The 19,633-nt window shown below is 48.1% G+C and overlaps 1 protein-coding gene and 1 long non-coding RNA gene across 9 annotated transcripts in view; one reads left to right on the forward strand and one right to left on the reverse strand.

Moving 5' to 3' along the window:
* Positions 1 to 19,633, forward strand: part of LOC309643647 — a 245,578-nt gene that overhangs the window by 6,451 nt on the left and 219,494 nt on the right. For all 8 annotated transcript variants that reach the window (XR_014253928.1, XR_014253929.1, XR_014253930.1 and 5 more), the window contains exon 2: positions 14,343 to 14,455. This is a non-coding gene — a long non-coding RNA (uncharacterized lncRNA). The remainder of the gene's footprint in view (positions 1 to 14,342; positions 14,456 to 19,633) is intronic.
* LOC309643645 (sulfotransferase 1C4) lies at positions 1,625 to 12,008 on the reverse strand. Its single transcript, XM_082426523.1, has 7 exons — positions 10,460 to 12,008; positions 7,898 to 8,023; positions 7,308 to 7,405; positions 6,897 to 7,023; positions 6,585 to 6,679; positions 3,734 to 3,914; positions 1,625 to 2,867 (listed from the first exon to the last, which is right to left on the reverse strand). Exons 1-7 carry the CDS (start codon positions 10,611 to 10,613, stop codon positions 2,752 to 2,754), a joined length of 897 nt encoding a protein of 298 aa, XP_082282649.1. The 5' UTR covers positions 10,614 to 12,008; the 3' UTR covers positions 1,625 to 2,751.

Below are 19,633 nucleotides of genomic sequence, written 5' to 3' on the forward strand. Positions count from 1 at the left end.
TTTCTAACAGTAATTGTATATATTTAAGGTGTACATGATTTGATATGCATAAACATAGCAGAGTGATTACTACAGTCAGGTAATTAACACATCTCCACATACACTTACAATTTTTGTGTGTGTGATGAGAGTATCTGAAATCTACTCTCTTAGCAATCTCCAGTATTCAGTCATATTAACTGTTGTCGTCATGCTGTGCACAAAATCTCTAGACTTATCCTACATGACTGCAACTTTGTACCCTTTGACCAGTATCTCCAAGTTTCCCCCTCCACCAGCCCCTGGTTGCCACAGCTCTGCTCTCTGCCTCTACATATTTGACTTTTAAACTTATTTTTAATTTTTAAAAAATTTGTGAATAACAGTTTATTATTTTCATTTAGACAATATTTCAGTGTAATCGTCTAAACATTTAACAATGTAATTATTTATTTTAAAAGCAATATAGACAAATTATTTATGTAAACCCACGGCTGTAGACTTGAAAATACCCAGATGTTTTTCTTTTTCTTTTTTTTAAGTTTTATTATTTTTTAAAAAATAAATTTATTTATTTATTAATTATTTATTTTTGGCTGTGTTGGGTCTTTGTTGCTGCGCACGGGCTTTCTTTAGTTGTGGTGAGCGGGGGCTTCTCATTGCGGTGGCTTCTCTTGCTGCGGAGCATGGGCTCTAGGCGCACGGGCTTCAGTAGTTCTGGCACACGGGCTCAGTAGTTGTGGCTCGCAGGCTCTAGAGCGCAGGCTCAGTAGTTGTGGCGCACGGGCTTAGTTGCTCCGCGGCGTGTGGGATCTTCCCGGACCAGGGCTCAAACCCGTGTCACCTGCATTGGCAGGCGGATTCTTAACCACTGTACCACCAGGGAAGCCCTCTTTTTACTTTTTTTAATTGAAGTATAGTTGACATACAATATTATATTAATATTCAAGTGTTCAACATAGTGATTGGACATTTATATTCATTAAGGATTGATCACCACAATAAGTCTAGTAACCATCTGTTACCATATAAAATTATTGCAGTGCTATTGACTATATTCCCTATGCTGTACATTACATTCTGTACCTGTGAGTCAGTTTCTGTTTTGTTATGTTTGTTTGTTTTGTTTTTTAGATTCTACATGTAAGTGTAATGATATGGTATTTGTCTTTGATTATTTCACTTAGTGTAAAATCCTCTAGGTCCATCCATGTTGTCACAAATGACAAGGTTGCATTTTCTATGTCTGAGTAATATTCCATTGTATATATGTACCACATCTTATTTATCCGTTCATCTATCAATGGACATTTAGGTTGTTTCCATGTCTTGGCTATTGTAAATGTGCTGCTGTGAACATTGGGGTGCATGGATCTTTCCAAATTTTAAATAATTTAAATAGCCACACGCAGCTAGTAGCTAACACAGCACAGCTATAGATGATAGCTGTTCCAGGGACTACTTAGAATATAAAAAGTTAGCTTTTTAGATTTCCTTAACTGATATAGTATTTAAGTTACTTATTTTTGAGCATATTGTTTGCCATTTGGTGTGCAGTGAAGTATCTAGCAATGTCCCTATCTTGGAGTAAAAATAAACAAATGAAAATTTAAATATGCACAAAAGAGACAATATAGACATCCAAGAGAGAGCATGATATACTTTAATCTGAATCACAGAAGAATTATGCTAAATATAAAGGACTTCATAAGAGCAGCTGGTCCCTTCAGGTTGCAGTATCTGTAGGAAGATGGGAGACCTGTGCTGGTTATTGGACTTGTTGTCTATGTTTTGGATGGGTAGGAAGGAAGGAAAGGAAATGTCAGGAGGAGGTGGGGTGAAAGTGAAACTCATCGTCTGGGAACCTGTGAGATGTGCTCGGGCCCAGCGCGGGGACTCGTCGCTGAGGCAAGGAGGGTGGTTGGCAGAATGAAATCCAGCTGGAAGGTGGTTTGGAAGGTCAGTCAACCGTGTCATATGGTTGTAGCTGCCTTTGAATTTATGGCTAAAAAGCTTGGGATTTATCTTCTAGGCAGTGAACATTCAGAATCATTGAAGGATTCTGAGCTAAAGAGAAATGTAATGAGTCTTGTTGTGGGAAAACAAGCTTGGCAGATGTATGATGAACAGAGAAGAGTCAGGTAGCTTATAGGCAAGAGGGAGAGGCTTCTGAACCAGGGGGGTGGCTGTAGAGATGAGACTTCCTGGAAGTAAAACCGACAGATGTTGCTGATGGATTAGAACAGGATTGCAGAGGCGCTGGAGGGAGGGAGGTTAAGATGGGAGACCGGGACGGTTTGCAGCGCGGCTGGGCTGAGGGGGGCGAGTCCCGTTAAATGTAGAGGCTGCGGCGAGAGGCTGGGGTGGATGCACTGGAGTGACTTAGAAACAGAGTCACCTGATGGTTACTTGGCTACGAAGAAATTGCTAGAAATAACTGTTTACACATTTTAGTGCTGCATTTAAAAATTGGCTTGAACTTAATCTGTAAATTTTAGTGTGTTTTTGTGTGATGACCGAAGCATTTTTAATACGTTAACAAGCGCACGATCTGTGGAAAACTGACATGTGATGCTGATTAGCAATGAGGCCATGGTCTTCACGCTGCCACCCTGCCCACCCTCCACCTTGCCCTGGCCTCTGATAGCCCTGTCACCTTTTTTAGGGTGAACAAAAGCAAACACAAGGAGCACTAGTCTGACCACCTGAATCCAGTATCACGTGGTCGGGGTAATCAGCTTCCACACCGATGACTCTGGTTCTTTTTCTTCCTTACAAGAATCGGAAGTGGGAAGTTAGAGTGGTGTCTGCCATCTTCTTCTCGTGATCTTCATCAAATCTCTCGTTCTGGGCCACAGTGAAGTGGTTCTTCCAATCTCCCACGGCCCCTGAAACAGACGTGGGGTGGTGGGTGTCAGTACCGTGGGGGGATTTGGATTTCTCTGTTCTCCCGCTTCTGTGTGAGGATTTCTACTCCCCGTCAGGGAGGGACAGAGTTGGGCAAACATTTCTCTGGCTGGTCTGGCAGCATCTCCTCCTGGAAGGGGGCGGAATCGCCTGTCTGGCTTGTGGGTCGGGAGGTGACACGGCCGCGTGAACAGCAGGTCTGAGGAGCTCTCTTGTCTTTCCCTCCTGCCCGTCACAGCATGCTCGGTGCTTGTGCCTGTGGCTGGCATCCTGCAGGCAGACCAGGCAGGGCCTGCTTCTGGAAGGACTCAACGTGTGGTTTTGAAAAAGGAGGGAAGAAAAAAGAATATTCCCCCCCAGTTCTGCAAGTGCAATCCCTGTTACCTTTCCCAGACTGCTTTTTCTCCATAGTACGTACTAGCAACTATTATCCTGAATTTTCGTGTGTTTTGTTCACTGCTCTGAACATTGCCCAGAACAGTGCCTGGCACATAGTAGCCACTCCAGTCAGTGAGTATTTTGGAGTGAATGGACCTCTCTGATAGCTTAGAGCCCTCTGTAAAGTAGATTCTTTGCTCCATCTGACTTAATTCTGTATATTTTCACCTTATCAGCCAGAACTCCAGAAGGAAGGTGAAGATAAAGGGTTGGACTTAGACACCAAACCTCACTCTCCAGTTGTGGCTGAACATTGATTTCATTTCATCTGTGGTTTCTTAAATAATTCTTTTCCCAGAACCAATTATTTTTGATCTTATTTTTCTTATCTATAGAAAAGAAACTCCCCAAAGACTCTGAAATATTGGACAGTTCCTTTAAGATTATGGTGAAAAGGAAACATAAAAACCTTTTCTCATGAATGGAGAAATAGAGTGGTTCATGAATTCAGCTGGAATCGACGTGTAGTTTGCCATTGGGTTCTGCTTCATGACGTCAAATGAACTGTAATGGACAATTTTATCCAGAACTTTATCGTCTAGGCTCTTTCCAATAAATTCTGCCAGCTTCTGAATTTCATGCTTTGGGTTCTATGATCAGAGTCAAAAGAAAAGACTTGATATAATTTATATCAATAAATAATAGTTTTAAAAGACTGTTGGAATGAATGCTAGTAATCAGTAACATGTCATGAATTAAAATTTTAAAATATCGTGTCTCACAAATGCTCAGCTTTTCAGAAATGACTCATTTTGATGTGGTGACTGTATCAATTGGAGTCATTACGCTCTTCTTGTTCTAACATGGAAGCGTCAACTGAGCGTGTCGGTGAGACACTCACCACACAGTGACGTGCAGCGCACAGGGCGCGTGCCATGGAGGGATATGTCCGGAGTCAGGCCCAGATGTCCTGCTCTAGCCCGTCCAGCTAAACGCCCCGTGGGGACAGCCACTGGACTGATGCTGAGAGCAGGTGTTGTGGCAGCGTCGGGGACCCGGCCACAGCGGCCCGTCTCCTGCTTCTCATGTGGACAGAAGTGGCCCCAGACCTTCCCAGTGGTTCCGGTGAGGGGGGCACGAGGGTGGGAGGGACTTCTTTGCACCCAAGAGGCCCCGTGGCAGCAGCTGCAGTGCCCAGCTGGTCCGGGTGCTTCGGTGTCTCTGAGAAGGTTTCAGCCCCATTGTTGCCACTGTTTCCTCCTCAGAGGGACGTGGCCCAGGGGCGCTGCGGTGTGGGAAGGCCCCTGTGTCCGGGAGGAGTGGTGCGTTGCCGGTGGGAGCGTTTATCCCCGCCACTGTGTCTCCAGCTTTAAAATGGGCTCCTGCTTTGAAGCTTGGATGTCAAAAGTGCTTAATTTAGTTGGCCTCACACAGACTAGGAATCAGCAAGAGTGCTGAGAACGGCGTGCTCTGAGTGACCACAGGCAGGTGACGGTCCAGAGCATGATAGCAGAAACATGTAAGAGGGCGCTGGAGACCCTGAGGTTAGACTGCCCATTTCGGTAAAGTCTCTTCCTGGCATTCATAATGCATTAGGATCTACCCCAGGGATCTATCCACCGTTCCCAGGGACACATCCTCCTTTGACACTGCTCTGACGATATGTGGGCAAGCGTCACCTACATGGACTTTCCCTGATCTTAGCTTAGTAGCATCTGATATCATGGCCCCTGTTTGTCACATCCAGTCATAAAAGAGCAAACCCTTTCTTATAACCCCTGCCATAATATTCCTTAGTTGAGTGTCTATATCTGGAATCCTGTGATGAGACAGCTCTTGAACTGCAGCAGTACATATATGTGTATGTGACCAGAGTCTCCTTTTGTATGCCCTCCTGTTGTTTAGTTTTTCGGTGCTCTCTGTGGTGTCTCCACACTTTTGTACCAAGTAAACACGAGGGAGAGAATTTTATACAGATGCGTGTATGGGTTGTCCTGCTAGCCCTTGAATCATGGTTCTGAGCCTCCTAGAAATGGAATCCTAGAAACTTACCTGTTTAGAAAAACCATACAGAACAGATCAGTGGTTGCCAGAGGTGGGAGGCGAAGTGGGTGAAGGGGGTCAAAATGTTCAGAATTCCAGTTGTAAGATAAATAAGTCCTAGGATGTAGTGTACATCATGGTGACTATAATCACACTGTATTGTATAATTGATAACATTGTACCGTACAGGAAAATAACACTGTACCGAGAATAGATCTTAAAAGTTCTCACCACAAGAAAGAAAATTTTTGTCACTATGTGTGGTGACAGATGTTGACTGATTATGGAGATAATTTCTCAGTACATACAAATATCAAATCATTACCCTGTACACCTGAAACGAATATAATGTTACATGTCAGTTGTATCTCAATAAAAAACATAGAAAAATGATGCTGTGTTTTTCACTCTTCAGATATTTTGTAGACACAACTGGATAAAGCCCAGTAGTGGTGGAGCCTAAGAGAAATGCAGCTAAACTAATGTGCACAGGAATCCCCGAGGAATCTTTTAAAACTGCACGTCTGACCTAGCAGGCCTGGCATGGGCTCTGAGAGGCCATGCAGCTGTCTGTGACGTACCTTTTGAGAACCAGGCTTTCAGTTATAAATTCGAGAACAGAGGCTGTAATTCTGTATAGATCCCTGTATTCAGTGGAGTCACAGAAAGGACTGGGTAGATGACCATTTACAATATACTCTCATGACACCACCTCATTTAGTCGTTATAACAGCTCTTGGAGTGCATATCACTATCTCCTTTCTGCATGTAAGGAAACTAAATTCCTAGATGCTAAGCATCTTCACAAAGAATAATTGCCAGCAGGCAGTAAAGCCAGAACTGGGATTCAGGAATTTTGACCCTAAACCATTAGCGTTTCCCACTGCACCATAATTTCTTAAACTGTTTCTTGAAACTATGACGTTCCTCAAGTACTAATAAAAAAACCCAAAATATGCTAGATTTTTTTCCCCCTTCTAAATGGAATTTAAAAATCTACATACAAGGAGAAAAAAAGGCATCCCTCATTTTGCCATCCTCTGCCTATAAGGAAAAGGTGTCCCAGAGCCCAGAGCTCCAGGAAGCTCAGGTGAGACTGTGTGATACAGAAACTCATGACGTCCCAGGTGTGCTTTGATGTGTGGACAGCTGCAGCCAGTGAAATGTAGCGTCTTCCGTGCCCTGTTTCAATCCGTGAGTCCCTGATGGGGTCTGCACATTATGACTGAAATGTTTTACGGTCAGAGGGGAACACGTTAGGCGGCCCTGCTCCTTACCCTCTTCATGTCCTCGTAGAAGAGGTAGAGGATGCGGTGCTGGTCCTTGGCGTCCCACCACCCCTTCACGTGGTCGTACCAGGAGCCCCAGCACACTGCAGGGCGGGATCAGAAATAGGGCAGTGAGTCACAGAAACCCAGCTGACAAGCACCCCCCTGGGAGGAGAATCCTGAAGAGAGGGAGAAGGTCACACTGGTGATTCCCTCACTGTAAAGAAGGCAGAGCCCCTGCTGTTCTAAGGAAATGATGACTTCTTTGTAGAGTATTTGAGGATTTTGAGAAAGGATGGGAACAAAGCTGAGTTCTCTCACCGTTCCCAGCCAGAAAACTCTCAAAGTACTCTTCCCAGGTTCCTGGAGCAGGAAGCCCTTTATTCATCCTTTGGAAGTGGTAATAAGACACCATGCTGTCCTTGGGGTTTCTTGCTACGTAGATTATCTGGGAGCAGAGGGAGGGAGGGAAGAAGCAAAACCAGGATTAGACCAACAGTTATGTTAGGGTGGGTATATTCCATACCGATGAATTTTTCCGATGCTGCATTTCTGTGATTTGGCTTTTGTGGGAGGTGGAAAGCATTCATATTAATTTGCATATTGATGATGTGACAAGGTGGACTCTTTTTTTTTTTTTTTTAACAAGCGAAGTGTTTTAAGAGGAAATTGACTGAGGACCAGTCTGAGGTCCTTCTAAGGGATCAACTCTGAATTCCTTTGGCTCTTTACCTTACAGTTTTTCTCCAGGAAGGATGGTGGCAGCAAGTGCATGGGAAGGTGCGTCTTCAGGATCCGTGGTGAGGGCATTGCATTAGCTTGTTCCAAGCCTGTAAAATTGATTTTCAATGACTGCCCATTATTTTTCTCTATTTGCTTCAGAATCTTGCTGCTTTGTTATTACTACGTTAGGAACAGTTCCAGGCCGCCTGTAACTCTCTGTGGATCTCATCTGAGAGAATACTTGTAGCCCACGAATGGGTTTTTTGGGCTAGAGCAGTTTTTAACCATAACAATAAACCAAATAAAGAAGAACCTAAAAAATTCAAACCCTTCCACCATAAAATTATCTTACCTAGGCTCATCCTTGTGGAGTGAAGTTAATTTCTAATTGGAGAATCAAAACTTAACTTACTTTTGCATAAACGGTAACTTGATTAGAAAATGTCTGGAGTTAGAACGATGGCCAGACGGTGAGAAAGATAGTCACAGAGTCCATCGATGGTTGTTTGAATGCCTAGGATTCTGAGAGGGCTACTGGATAGTAAAAATCCCTGGTGGGTGTCTAGGCCCGGGGTCAAGTGCAGCTGTGCCGTACTCACCAGATTCCATGCCCGGGACTTTCCACTCGATGAAGGGGAATCGCTTGTGAGTAGGTGCCCGCTGGCTTCTGTCAATATCACCCTCGTTTTGTATCAAGTCCACGATCTCCTGCGTCCAGGTCGTTCCTTATTCCCCAGGAAGATGAGGAAGCACAGGCTTTATCTACTGCAGTTCTTAGAATGTGACCAAACACTTGTTAGAGCAGCTGTGTGCACTTTAAAGCCAGCTTTATAATGGAATTCAGAAACCATCCTTCTTTGTTTATATCTTGTGTTATCATAATATGGTATGATATGGATTTTTACACAAAGACTCCAATTTGGAGTGGACGTTAGATTCATAAATATGTAGTTCTTTTTTTATTCTGTACAACCAATAATTAGGATTGTTATGCTATTGAGTTAGCTGCATAGTTCCTTAGAAAGGCAGAACGAGCGTCTTTCTCACCAGCCTGTGATGTGGAGAGTCATCACGGTGTGGTCTTCAGACTCGGTTTCCCAAGTGCATAGCGTGGGGTTGCTACGCAGAAGGAGGCTCTTGTTATATGTTGGCCGAATGAATGAATGATTAGGGCTTAGTCTCCATTTTTACGCTTTCCTTTATTTTACCTGAAAGGCTAAAAAGTGCATCCCCTAGGCTCCTTTGCCGCTGAGATTCTAAATGTCCTGAGATCTGATTTACATTCTGGGATTTGAGGGAAGGAGGTAGAGGTCTGATTGATAGAAGATGTGCAGAGGCCACTCCTCATTTTGCCACCTGGAACCTCGACCCAGAGGCTGCGCCCTCACTGCCCCCGCTGCCCCCGAGAAGGGCCTCTGTCTCCTAGCTCCGGTCAGCTCCTGCGGGCCGCCCCATCCTGACCAGCGTGGGGTTGCCACCTGACCTTCGGCCTTGGCTGAAGACTACTGACCAGACACCTGACTGAGTCCGTGGCGGGAGGAGGCTGGGAGACTGAGCTCTGAGTCCTGGGTCTGGGCTGATCGACTCTGGTTACGAGACCCTTTCTCATGCTCCCAATTCAGCACTTCTAGGTCTACCAGGGGGCACAGCTTAGAAAACAAGAGAGCAACTGCAGTTTGTATCCTCGATGAGTTGGTTTCTAATATTTTCTGGCACCAACTCTTTCATTACAGGATCCAGGACCGATATTTCTTTAGCTATTGACTCAAAGGAAGTTCGAGTGTACTCGTTTTGTGTGTTTATTCTGAATTGACAGCCACGGGCTAACGCTGGGGCAGGCTCCAGTGCGACTGGAGGTTCAGGGTCAGATTGTCCCCCAGCAGTCAGCGGTTCTACAGTGTGTTTGTCTCGCCTCAGTCACAGAGTATTTATTATTCTGCTAAAAATTTAGGTGTAAACCATTCCATCATCTGAGCTTGTTTCTTCTTCCCTCTGATCAATATAGCCTTTATTAGTGTACGAGTTTTGAGTGATTGACTAAATATCACCTTAGCTGGCAAGTGCTTCACTTTTTGAGTGTGTTGTTTGGATTGTACAGTCCTGCTCGCCCCTAACCCATGAAAACCCTACATGAACCGAATCTTAATGCTCACATTTGGCAGGTGGAGGAAAGATGAACGATTAAGCATTGTACTGAAATTATGGTAATAAATTAAGAGTTGTGGGTGAAATTAAGGCAGTGAGATGTGATCCCCACCAGTGAGTACTTTCAGAAATTCACATTTAGAAAATTTTAATTCTGAACAGACTTATGAGTAAGATCAGAAAATCAGGGCCGATATGAAACCGATGGACGGGTGAGTCCAGGGCCCCTTCTGCCTGTAGAGCCTTTTGTCAGACTGTTACAGATAAAGGCAAAGGGGGTGGAGCGTGTGTGCGTGCATGTGTGTGTGTGCGTGCACGTGTGTGTGAGCATGTAGCAGAAGTTATTGACATGGAGCTTGACTTTGCAAAGAGCAAATGTCTATGCAATCGGGGTATGAGTTGAATACTGTATTTTTGGTTTAACTGTAGATGTACACAAATAACTGCAGAGAACTCTTTTTCTCTGCTCGCCCCCGCATTTTTATGATGCAGTGGCTGAGCTCAAGTTTGTCTTGTTTCTTCAGTGACTTTGTTAAACCGACTATTGAAATAAGAAACTAGGTTCACAACATACCACCAGGGAGGGTGGAAATTAAGAGAGTATTTCTGGGACCCTGAGCTGGGAGACTTACAAGCTCAGCATTGCAGAGCCCAAGCCCCTCCTCTTCCCTAGATCAGGCAGGGGTACCCTGTCTGGCTCTGCTATAAGGGCCTGTGCTGGGAACAAGTAAGGCAGCAAGTCTGGCCCCTTTGTTTTGGGCTGTTTGATTCATTCTCTTTCAGGGAAGTAAAAAAACAGGTACATCACAGAAAGAATTAAATTCTTAAGATGTGTAGGTCATTTTAATACTTTTTGTGTGGTTTCAGTTACTACCTGTGATTTGTCTTGGCGGTATCACTCTGCCCAGGAAACAGCTTTCCACTCAAATCCAGGTTGGTTTATTTCATTATTGATGCACCCTTCCCGCTTCTCTTCCTAACCCTCCTCTGCGTCTCCCCCCATCCCTCCCGCCTACCTGCTTTCGGGTAGGTGGAAATGAGCAGATCATCAGGCCTGGCTTGGAAGTTCCAGATCTGATCCCAGGTGTCACAGGTGGGCGTGGGCTGCAGAATCCCCTCCACGTAGTCCACAGCCAGGCGCGCCGTGCTGTCAAATTTTACATCCTCCATCTTGTTCAAGGCCAAGAGCGTTGGATATCAGATTTCTGCTCCAGGAGAGTGTTACTCTCAGTCAGCTCAGAGCTGCGTTCTTGGCATCGTACAGACAGGGCAGAGCTCAGACCTCAGGCCCTGCCTTGGGCTGGCAGTCGAGGGGGGAGCCAGCCCATCCAGGGAGCTGGGACTCTTGTTTAGGACTTTGCACACAGCGCAAAGGCCTACACAGCCCCAGCGGGGCTGTGATGTAGCCGCCAAGCCCTTGGCTCCTGGCTGCCATCCAGGGTCCTGTGCGCATTCAGCCCTGCTGTTCTGTACCGTCAGCAAGAGTCAGTGCCACCTCGCTTGTAGTTCTCCTCTGTGTTCACAAAATAATTCACAGATCTCCATTAATTGTTTCTTCTGGGAATTTTAAGCTAATTGAGAAGTTGCAGGGAATCTGCCCGTGGGATTACAGGTTGCAACGCAGAATGCCTACACCGAAAGGCTGCAGGGAAGTTTCTGTGCTACTAACAATGACAGCCTAGATTGAACCTCCCAGCACAGATGGCCGAAGGGGTCAGCGATGTTATTTTATTTATTTATTTATTTTTAAAATTTATTTATTTATTTATTTGTTTATTTATGGCTGTGTTGGGCCTTCATTTCTGCACAAGAGCTCTCTCTAGTTGCGGCGAGCAGGGGCCATTCTTCATCGCGGTGCGCGGGCCTCTCACTGTCGCGGCCTCTCTTGTTGCGGAGCACAGGCTCCAGACGCGCAGGCTCAGTAGTTGTGGCTCACGGGTCCAGCTGCTCCGCGGCACGTGGGATCTTCCCAGACCAGGGCTCGAACCCGTGTCCCCTGCACTGGCAGGCAGACCCTCAACCACTGCGCCACCAGGGAAGCCCAGCGATGTTATTTTTACGAGTAAAGTAAACGAGGCTCTAATAGGGAAGGTTCCCTTCCTGTTGTAGGCTGTTCAGTGTCCATATCAGTCGGGGTCTGTCCACAGCTAATAAAACATGTTTGTCTTATTCGAAGCCAAGTGGATGCAAAAACTTGGGAGCTACAGAACACACACCCTCTGGCTTCTTCCTTCCTGGAGTTCACCTCCAGGCTCGTGCCACATCCCCTGTAAGCCCCTTGTTTTCCTAAAAGCCCTGGTGCTTATTTATCCTCCTCGTGCCTTTCCTTGGAATCATTCCTGGCTCCAGCGGAGGTTTTTTTCCCTCCTATTTCCACCACAACCCTTCTCGGCTGACCACCTCGAAAACAAGACCAGACCCGCCCAGCTTTCCTGTTTCTCCTTGTGATATAATCGAGAACACGTCTGGTCTTTGTCTCTGGTTCCCGATGCCGAGTTTCAAAAGCTCTTGGAAGTCCCTGAGTGATTGGAGCCTTTGGTTGTTCACCATTGAGTCCCTTTAGACCACACCTGAGTTTGTGCCAACGAGGTGACACCTGCTGGGCCCATAGACAGTTCCAGGGGAGGGGCCACCACGGCAGAAGATCAAGCACGTGATCACAGGGTTGGGCCTTTCCGTCCCATGCCCCCTCCAGGGAGAGGAGAGGGGCTTGGAGAGTGGGGTCAGCCGTGTGACCCGTGACATGAGACCCCACGAATCCCGGACCCCGAGGCTCTGTGTAGCTTCCCGGCCGGTGAGCACAGTGAGGGGCCGGGGCAGGGGTGTGCTGTGCCTGGGCTCCACAAGGACAGGGGATAGGGCACGGCAGCTCTGCTCCCTCTGCCCCAGACCTTGCCCGCAGCACCTCTTCCATTTGGCTGTACTGATCTGAATCCTCTATGATGGAACTGTAATTGTAGGTGTAGCGCTTTCAGTGAGTCCTGAAAGCACCATTATGGACGCTATGGGCGTCATGGGGACCTTCCACACTTAGCGCTGGTTGGTCAGAAGCACAGATGGTCCCCATGACTTGTGGGTGCATCTGGGGAGTGTCTTGGGAAAGACTGCCCTTGACCTGTGGGGTCTGCGCTAACCCCTGGTGCTCAGTGTCAGCACGGAAGCGAGTTGACAGAGAACCACCCTGAGATGCCTCTCCCGCCCCCAGCTGCCCCAGATGCTGTTCCTGCCGGCAGGAGTCTCCTTTCTTGCTTAAACCGCTTCCCACCCAGACCTTCACAGCACCCCATGAGCACAGCACACCCATGACTCAGCATGAAGGGAAGTACCATCCATGCCTGGCAACGGTTCCCAAGGTGACCTGAGAGTGCATCTCCATCTCTGTGTGCCTGGGCTGAGCCTGGTTCTGACTCCCTCCATGGGTGGATCGAAGGGCCCAGAACAACTTACATTGGTCTCGTGGGGTATAAGTTTTTCTTTTCTTTGCTTTCCTCTTCCCTCCTTCCCTCCTTCCCTCCTTTCCTCCCTCCTTCCCTCCTTTCCTCCCTCCCTCCCTCCTTCCCTCCCTTCCTCCCTTCCTTCCTCCCTCCTTCCCTCCCTTCCTTCCTGCATCCTTCCCTCCCTCCCTCCCTCCCTTCCTTCCTCCCTCCCTCCCTCTCTCCCTTCCTTCCCTCCTTCCCCTCCTCCCCCTTCTTCTTTGTTATAAACCAGTCTTCCGTAGTACCAGGCATAGGTACACCACGGTATTCTTTGGTTGGAAATCTGGCGGGGTGTGGGCCCAGGAAGTGCTTGTGCCCACAGGTGACCTACATTTCCTGAGTGCTTTTAGTGTTGTTTACCCAAATTTCAGAAACAGAGACCTGATGGAAACACAGAGGCGTTTATTTGGGGTTTGTTAGGACTGTAACCAGGAGACGCAGAGCTGAGAAGCACCTGAATTGTGTTCTGACGGACGATGAAGTGGGAGAAGCTTATACAGGCAAACCCAGCTGAGGCCACAATTAGTTCCCTGTGCTGTTTGTCAGTAGTTAGGATCTGATTGGCTGGAACTAAGGGAGCTGGTTGAGCAGGCTTGGTTGGGGTCTGATGTTGTTGCCCAGTTACCAGGGGACCGGCCTTGAGACCAAAGTGGGCAGCCTGCAGGTGTTTTAGGAAAGGCTGGTGGCCTTGGGGTTGTTGCAGGTCTCAGAAAGTTCAAGTTCTCATTGCTGCAGGGACGCGTCTGAGACCAGGCCGCCCGGCTCCATGTTTGTCTGCCTGATCTGGGGTCGCTCATTATGATTTCAGTTTGTCATCAGTATCTTCATTTCCAAACGACCCGCCGTCTTGTATTGTACTTTAAGGAGGCGGGAAAGTCTTCCCGGACTTTCCTGCTGACTCTCAGGCAGACAGAGCTTCAACGCCATTGCGTAGTAGGTGTTATCTCTTCCCTGGGGTGGGAGCTGCCTGGGGCTGGGACTTTGATCAGTTCTGGGTCCCCACTGCCAGTACCCACTCTGATGATTGGAGGAATCAGATCCTGCCCTGTCCTCCGGTTTTGGGTTCCCAGTTACCTTCAAATGTCATCCCACACAGAGAATGATGTCATTAAGACTAAATTGATTGTGATGATAATAAATCCTTTTAAGGAATGTTGCTTTTGGAATAGGAGGTAATATGGGCTTATTCTTTGTGTGGTTATTCTGTGTAGTGTGTGTGTGTGTGTGTGTGTGTGTGTGTGTGTGTGTGTGTGTGTGTGTGATGTTGGGGGGTGGTTTACAGGATGAGGAGGATTGTACTTGCCCTGCTCTCGTGTGCGGGTTTATACACACATACTGAGGCAGGGGGTTGTCTTATTAGAGCTACTTGGTTGCAAGCAACAAGAACGGACACAAGTTAGACACAAAAATGCTTTATTTATAGGATACCGGACAGGTCACAAAACTGAAAGAAAGAAGAAGCGCGAGGCCAGGCAGTGGAGTAGCTCCGGGAGCCATACCTGGAAGACAGCCTCTCCTCAGGGCACTTCTCTCAAGGTAAGTGAGCACCGAATAAAGTCAGTTTCTGCTGTAATTAAAATTCCAGGCAGAGTATCTGACTGGCCTAGTTTGGGACATGTGTTTACCCTTTGGCCAGAGAAGGGTGCAATTGTATGCATTTGGGGAGGGGCCGTTCCCCGAAGCAAAATCAGGTGGGATAGCAGGAGGGGAGATTAGCGTTGGGATGGAGAAAACAACAGGTGTGTAAGAGAAAGGAACAAGGTAAATAAGTGAACGTGAACGGCAATCACGGAAGGACACAAATACCAGAAAGGAGTTGTCAATAAACTAAATACTTAGAAGATTCTGAGGAAGGAAATGCACAGACAGACACACAGACACACACATGTCGTGGTCTGAATGCAGGTTGGAAAAGAATTTCCAGACACAAGGCAGAATGTAAAGAAGATAGAATTTATTAGAGGGAAGGGTCGCTGCCAGACCGACTTCCTAGTAGTCTGGGAGAGTTGAGCCCGAACATGTGCTATTGATCAGTTTTTATAGCCAGAAAACAAAGGAATGGTCCGAGATGAGAATTTCATTTACTGATTGGTCGAGGCACATATACCTTCCTTCTACAGCGTGAAAGTGGGATAGGGCAGATGCCTTTCCTTATTTGGGACAGGTCCCATCACCCAGGTGGACTCAGGAAATTCGTAACCACGGCAACATGGCGGGGAGGGCGATTAAGAGTCCGGTAGAGGGTGAAAGGCTGAAACTTTTTCAGGCAGGGTCGTCCTTTGTCCTTGAAGCACCTTTGTCCTTGGAGCACCACACCACAGAGACACAGACACACAGACATACACACACACACACACACACACACACACACACACACACACACACACAAACACACGCAAGTGGTGGTGGCCAGCATGAAAAAGCGCACAAAAGGGATGACATTTAAGTTCCTCTTTCAGAAAAGAATGCAGAGTCTCTGACATGGGATGGAGGGCAGGGCAGAGAAGACTCAGATTCATAAAGACAAGGAGGTGGGATGGTGTGAATCTGTTTGGGGCCCGGAGACCAGTCCTGTTTGATTTTAACTTGAACAGCAATTTCCCAAGTGCTCTGGGAATCCCTGGTGATCCCTCTTTCAGGGGTTCTACAACATCAACACTGTTTCCATGGTAATAAGACGGTGTTTGCCTGTTTCACACTCCCTCTCTCAGGAGTGTAGGTGGGTCCAGAGCTGTATTGTGTGTGATGATGTCAGTATTTTGATGACCAATGGGAGGATGGAATGAGTGTGTGTGTTCCTGTGTTTTAAAAATTTCTCAGCTTTAGTTTCTAATATTGAAAACATTGATAGATATAACCCACACAGACAAGATCTAGTGGGGGTCCTCAATAATTTTTAAGAGTATGTAGGGATCCTAAGACCACTGGTGTAGAGCATGCGGGAAAGAGATATGGAGATAAACTTTGGAGGCCAAGGAGAGGGGTGAGTTTGATGGTCAGCAGATGACCGCTGAAGTGTGTGCGCAGGAGGATGACATACTTGACGCTGCCTTCTAAGACTAGTATGAAGTCAGCTGTAGGGTGGGTTGGGGAAACCCGAGTAGAGGCTGGGAGGGAACTGCAAGTTGCCATAAGAGCCCAGGTGAGGGGTATGTGCCACTGAGGCAGAAACTAGAGGACCAGCAGAGGTGGACTTTCCTGGACCCAGCGTGTGACTACGTGGGGAAGCTAGAGGTGAGCTGGTAAGAACACATGACCTCAGTGTGGAAGCCTGCATGCTTGTGATGGTTGGTTTCATCTTAACTGGGCTGTGGGGCACCCAGACATTTGGCCAAATGATATTCTAGGTGTTCCTGTGAGGCGTTTCTGGGTGAGACTAACATTTGAGCTGGTAATCAGAGTGAAGCAGATTGCCCTCTGTCATCAGGGTGGGCCTCATCCGATCAGTTGAAGACCTGACTGGAACAAAAGACTGACACGCCCCAAGTAAGAAAAATTCTGCCTGAGAGCTTCAAACCAGGACATCAGCTCTGCAGCTTTTGGGCTTGTTAGCCTCTGTAACAGAGTGAGCCAGTTCTTCTGTATATACATAGGTTCTGTTTCTCTGGAGAACCTGACTAATACAGATTTTGGTGCCAAGAGTGGTTCTAGAGGAACAGAGTCTTGAGGATGAAATTTCTGAATTAGTTTTGGGGGTTTCTGGAATTCGTTCTCTAATCCGATTAGATGTAAAGACACTAGTGATTCTATTTCCAGTAGTGAAGAGAGCACTTTAGACCATGGCATGTACTGTCAATAAACCAGTAGAGATGTGCAAAATATCACCATTGTGTATGTCTAATGAACACTTGTAGGAAGCAAAGATCTGAGTGACCATGTGTACAGCACGTCCTAACATCTTTGTCAGCCTGATGTGTACCCTGTGATTGGCTGGTTGCTCCCAGTGTCCCTGGACACCAGGCTGAGTACACTGGACCATGTCCACCACGGAAGGGGCAGCGTTTTGTCCACAGTGGAAGAGACACGGACTGGTGCGATCTGCCTTCTCTGTGTGCAGTGCTGCTGCCAGAACTACCAGAGGGGTTAGTCCGAAGGGAGGGACGCTTTCTCCAGAAGACTCACAAATGCCTCCATTGAACTGGAAGTTAAGACTTACCGGCCACGCCGGGCTCCTTGCGCCTCAGAATCAACAGGCAGAGAAGGGAGGTCCTGTCCTGACCTCCAGGGGGATTTGGGCTGTGTCTGCATCCACACGGGAGGTGAGGACCAGCGAGTCTGGATCACGGAGACCCCCGTGGGGCGTCTCAGTGTCACCACGCCCTGTGCTCAAGGTCAGCGGGAACCAACAAGAACCCCACCCAGGCAGGATGGCTGATGGCCCAGACCCTTCAGGAATGGAGGCCTCAGTCACCACCAGGTCAGAAGCACGGCAGCCGAGCTGCTTGCTGAGGGCGAAGGGGAGACGGAGCGGGTAGGGGGAGAAGGTGGTTATAGAAACCCGCCGTGACCAGTTGCAGAGACAAGGGTTGTAATCATCATGACGATTTCCTTCTTGCTTTGTTATAAGTGTGTATTTATACACAAATATCTCTATTTCCTTCCCTCTTGTATCCACTTTTCATCTAACATACCATGTATTGGCTTTCCATCATTTTATTTAAGTATTAGCTTTACCTCATAACATCAGAGTATTTGAGTTGTGGGAGATCAAGGAGAAGAATGCCCAGGAAAGTCGTGCCTTCATGAACAGCAGGTGGAAATCAGGGGCAGTAGATGGTGTGTGAGGATGGGGTGGGGACCAGGAGGGGACGGACTCCGGCTCTACCATCTCCAAGACTGAGGGGCTGGAGGTACCACATGTGAGAACACCTCCCCAGAAGCTGCAAACACAACAGTCCTGGAGAAGGTTGGGTGTGGGAGCAGATCACACAGAGGCGCCATCCGGAGTTTTGGAGAGAGGGGAGTGTACGTTCCTGTTGAATTCCAGGTCCACAGGCTCCAGCTTGGAAGAAGCTGAGACAGGTTGGCAGCCTGTGGTCTTCAATCTCCTTCTGACAATGAAGCCCAGTCTCTCAATAAGAAATGTATTAATCAACTATACTCTAATATAAAATAAAAAGTTAAAAAAAAATAAACGTTTGGTGGAATTCACCAGTGGGGGAAAAAAGCCCGCAAAACGCCCTTGGACTAGTCAGCAGAGCTGTAACCTGCTCTCACGGTTTGCAGGAGAAGCAGAGTCAGATCCTGGGCACCCGAGACTCCCAGCCCTGCTGACGGCTGACACTTACAACAATTTCCAGAAACAACGCTGACATCCAAGGGCTTTCATCGTAAATCGACAGGCTTCCAGTGCGAAGCTTTGTGTTCAGATTGCTTCACGATTTCGAAGTATTTTTTTTCCGTTTTAGATCAACGTGGAGGTAACTGCACACCAGCCTGAACGCCCCAAGGCTGTTTGTTAAGGAAAATCTTTGAAAATCAAAACATCCTGCTGGGGGTTGACGGGCCAGGCAAACCTCATTGTGAATTCTCGTGGTGTGGAGGCGTTAAGATACACCCACGCGACCCAATACGCTGGAAAGCAGTGACACATCCCCTCCCCCATCTGTCCCTCTATCGCAGTGAAAGGTTTCATGATAAAATTCAATGTCAGGTGGAGAAGTATAAGTGTTTTCATATTTTCAGCTTTCTTTCAGAAACTAGGATCTATTTAATACATTCAGAAAATAAAGCAATATTTCGTCCTTTAGTTTGAGTGAAGCTGCTCTGTTGCGAGTTGCGCCGTCTCGTACCCTGGGGTTCAGGTGTTGCCCCAGACCCTCCTGTTTGCTCCCTTCCCATCCTCCCACCCCGGCCGTCCTCCAAGCCTGCGAGCTTCCTCCTGATCACACGGGGCCCTCCCCAGGCCGACTGCCCCATCTTCTCCGGCTGCCCTGTCTCAGTCCCTCGGTTCAGACCTGACCCTGAGTCTCTGCTCCCCTGAGCACAGCAGGACTCGTGCCCTGAGTAGGGGACGTGCTCTCCCGGGGCCCCACCGGCTGGGCCCTCCCCTCTGCCCTGCAGGGAGCAGGTGCTGGGTGGTCCCACCTGAGAGGCCACGTGTCCGGCAGCAGGATGGGGTGGGGTAAGGGGCCAGGGGTCGGGGCAGAGCCCACCGTGCTGGGCTGGCAAATCCACCCAATGAGCATCGGCTGCTGCCCCATCCCACCCGCTACCCTCCCGACCACCCAGCTTCCCACTGCAGGATGAGGCTGTCAGGCACACAGAGCTCGGGGTTCCTGGTAGGGAGCTTTCCACATGGGACTCAGAAGGGGGCTATTCCCCACTGGCGCTCTGGAAACGTGGGGACCCGCAGGTGCTCTGCCCAGATGCCCCCAGGCTGCTGCGTCCCAGCTCTGTGCTTCCTTCTGACGGGCCTGGGCGGCTTCCTTCAGAGGCAGGGTGCCCTGGGTGCTGGGCGGCTTTGCCCAATGCTCTGAGGGCACGAGAGCCTGGGAGCTGACCTCTCCCCCCAGGGAGGACCGATGCCTCGAGGACGGGCCCTCCCCAGGGCCCCTGAGGATCAGGCAGGGCTGAGCTGGGCTAAGTCCCCACCCCTTCCTGCCCCTCCAGCCTGCTCCCCCTTCCCCCTCCCCGAACCATGAGTCTCTCTTGGGAGCACGTGGTCCTCAGCTCAGGGTCTGCCTCTGGGAACCAACCCCAGGTGGGGCCTCA

The sequence above is a fragment of the Balaenoptera physalus genome (assembly GCF_965194825.1).
Source record: "Balaenoptera physalus genome assembly, chromosome: 15".
In the NCBI taxonomy this organism is placed as follows: Eukaryota; Metazoa; Chordata; class Mammalia; order Artiodactyla; family Balaenopteridae; genus Balaenoptera; species Balaenoptera physalus.

Bases quoted from the DNA above. Each gene is read 5' to 3' on its own strand.
- LOC309643645 (XM_082426523.1), bottom strand. From the start codon at position 10,613: ATGGAGGATGTAAAATTTGACAGCACGGCGCGCCTGGCTGTGGACTAC. The intron at 3,915-6,584 runs GTAAGGAGCAGG...CTCTGATCATAG, and splicing joins TCTACGAGGACATGAAGAGG to AACCCAAAGCATGAAATTCA. The intron at 2,868-3,733 runs GTTTTTATGTTT...CGTCTGTTTCAG, and splicing joins TTCTCCATTCATGAGAAAAG to GGGCCGTGGGAGATTGGAAG.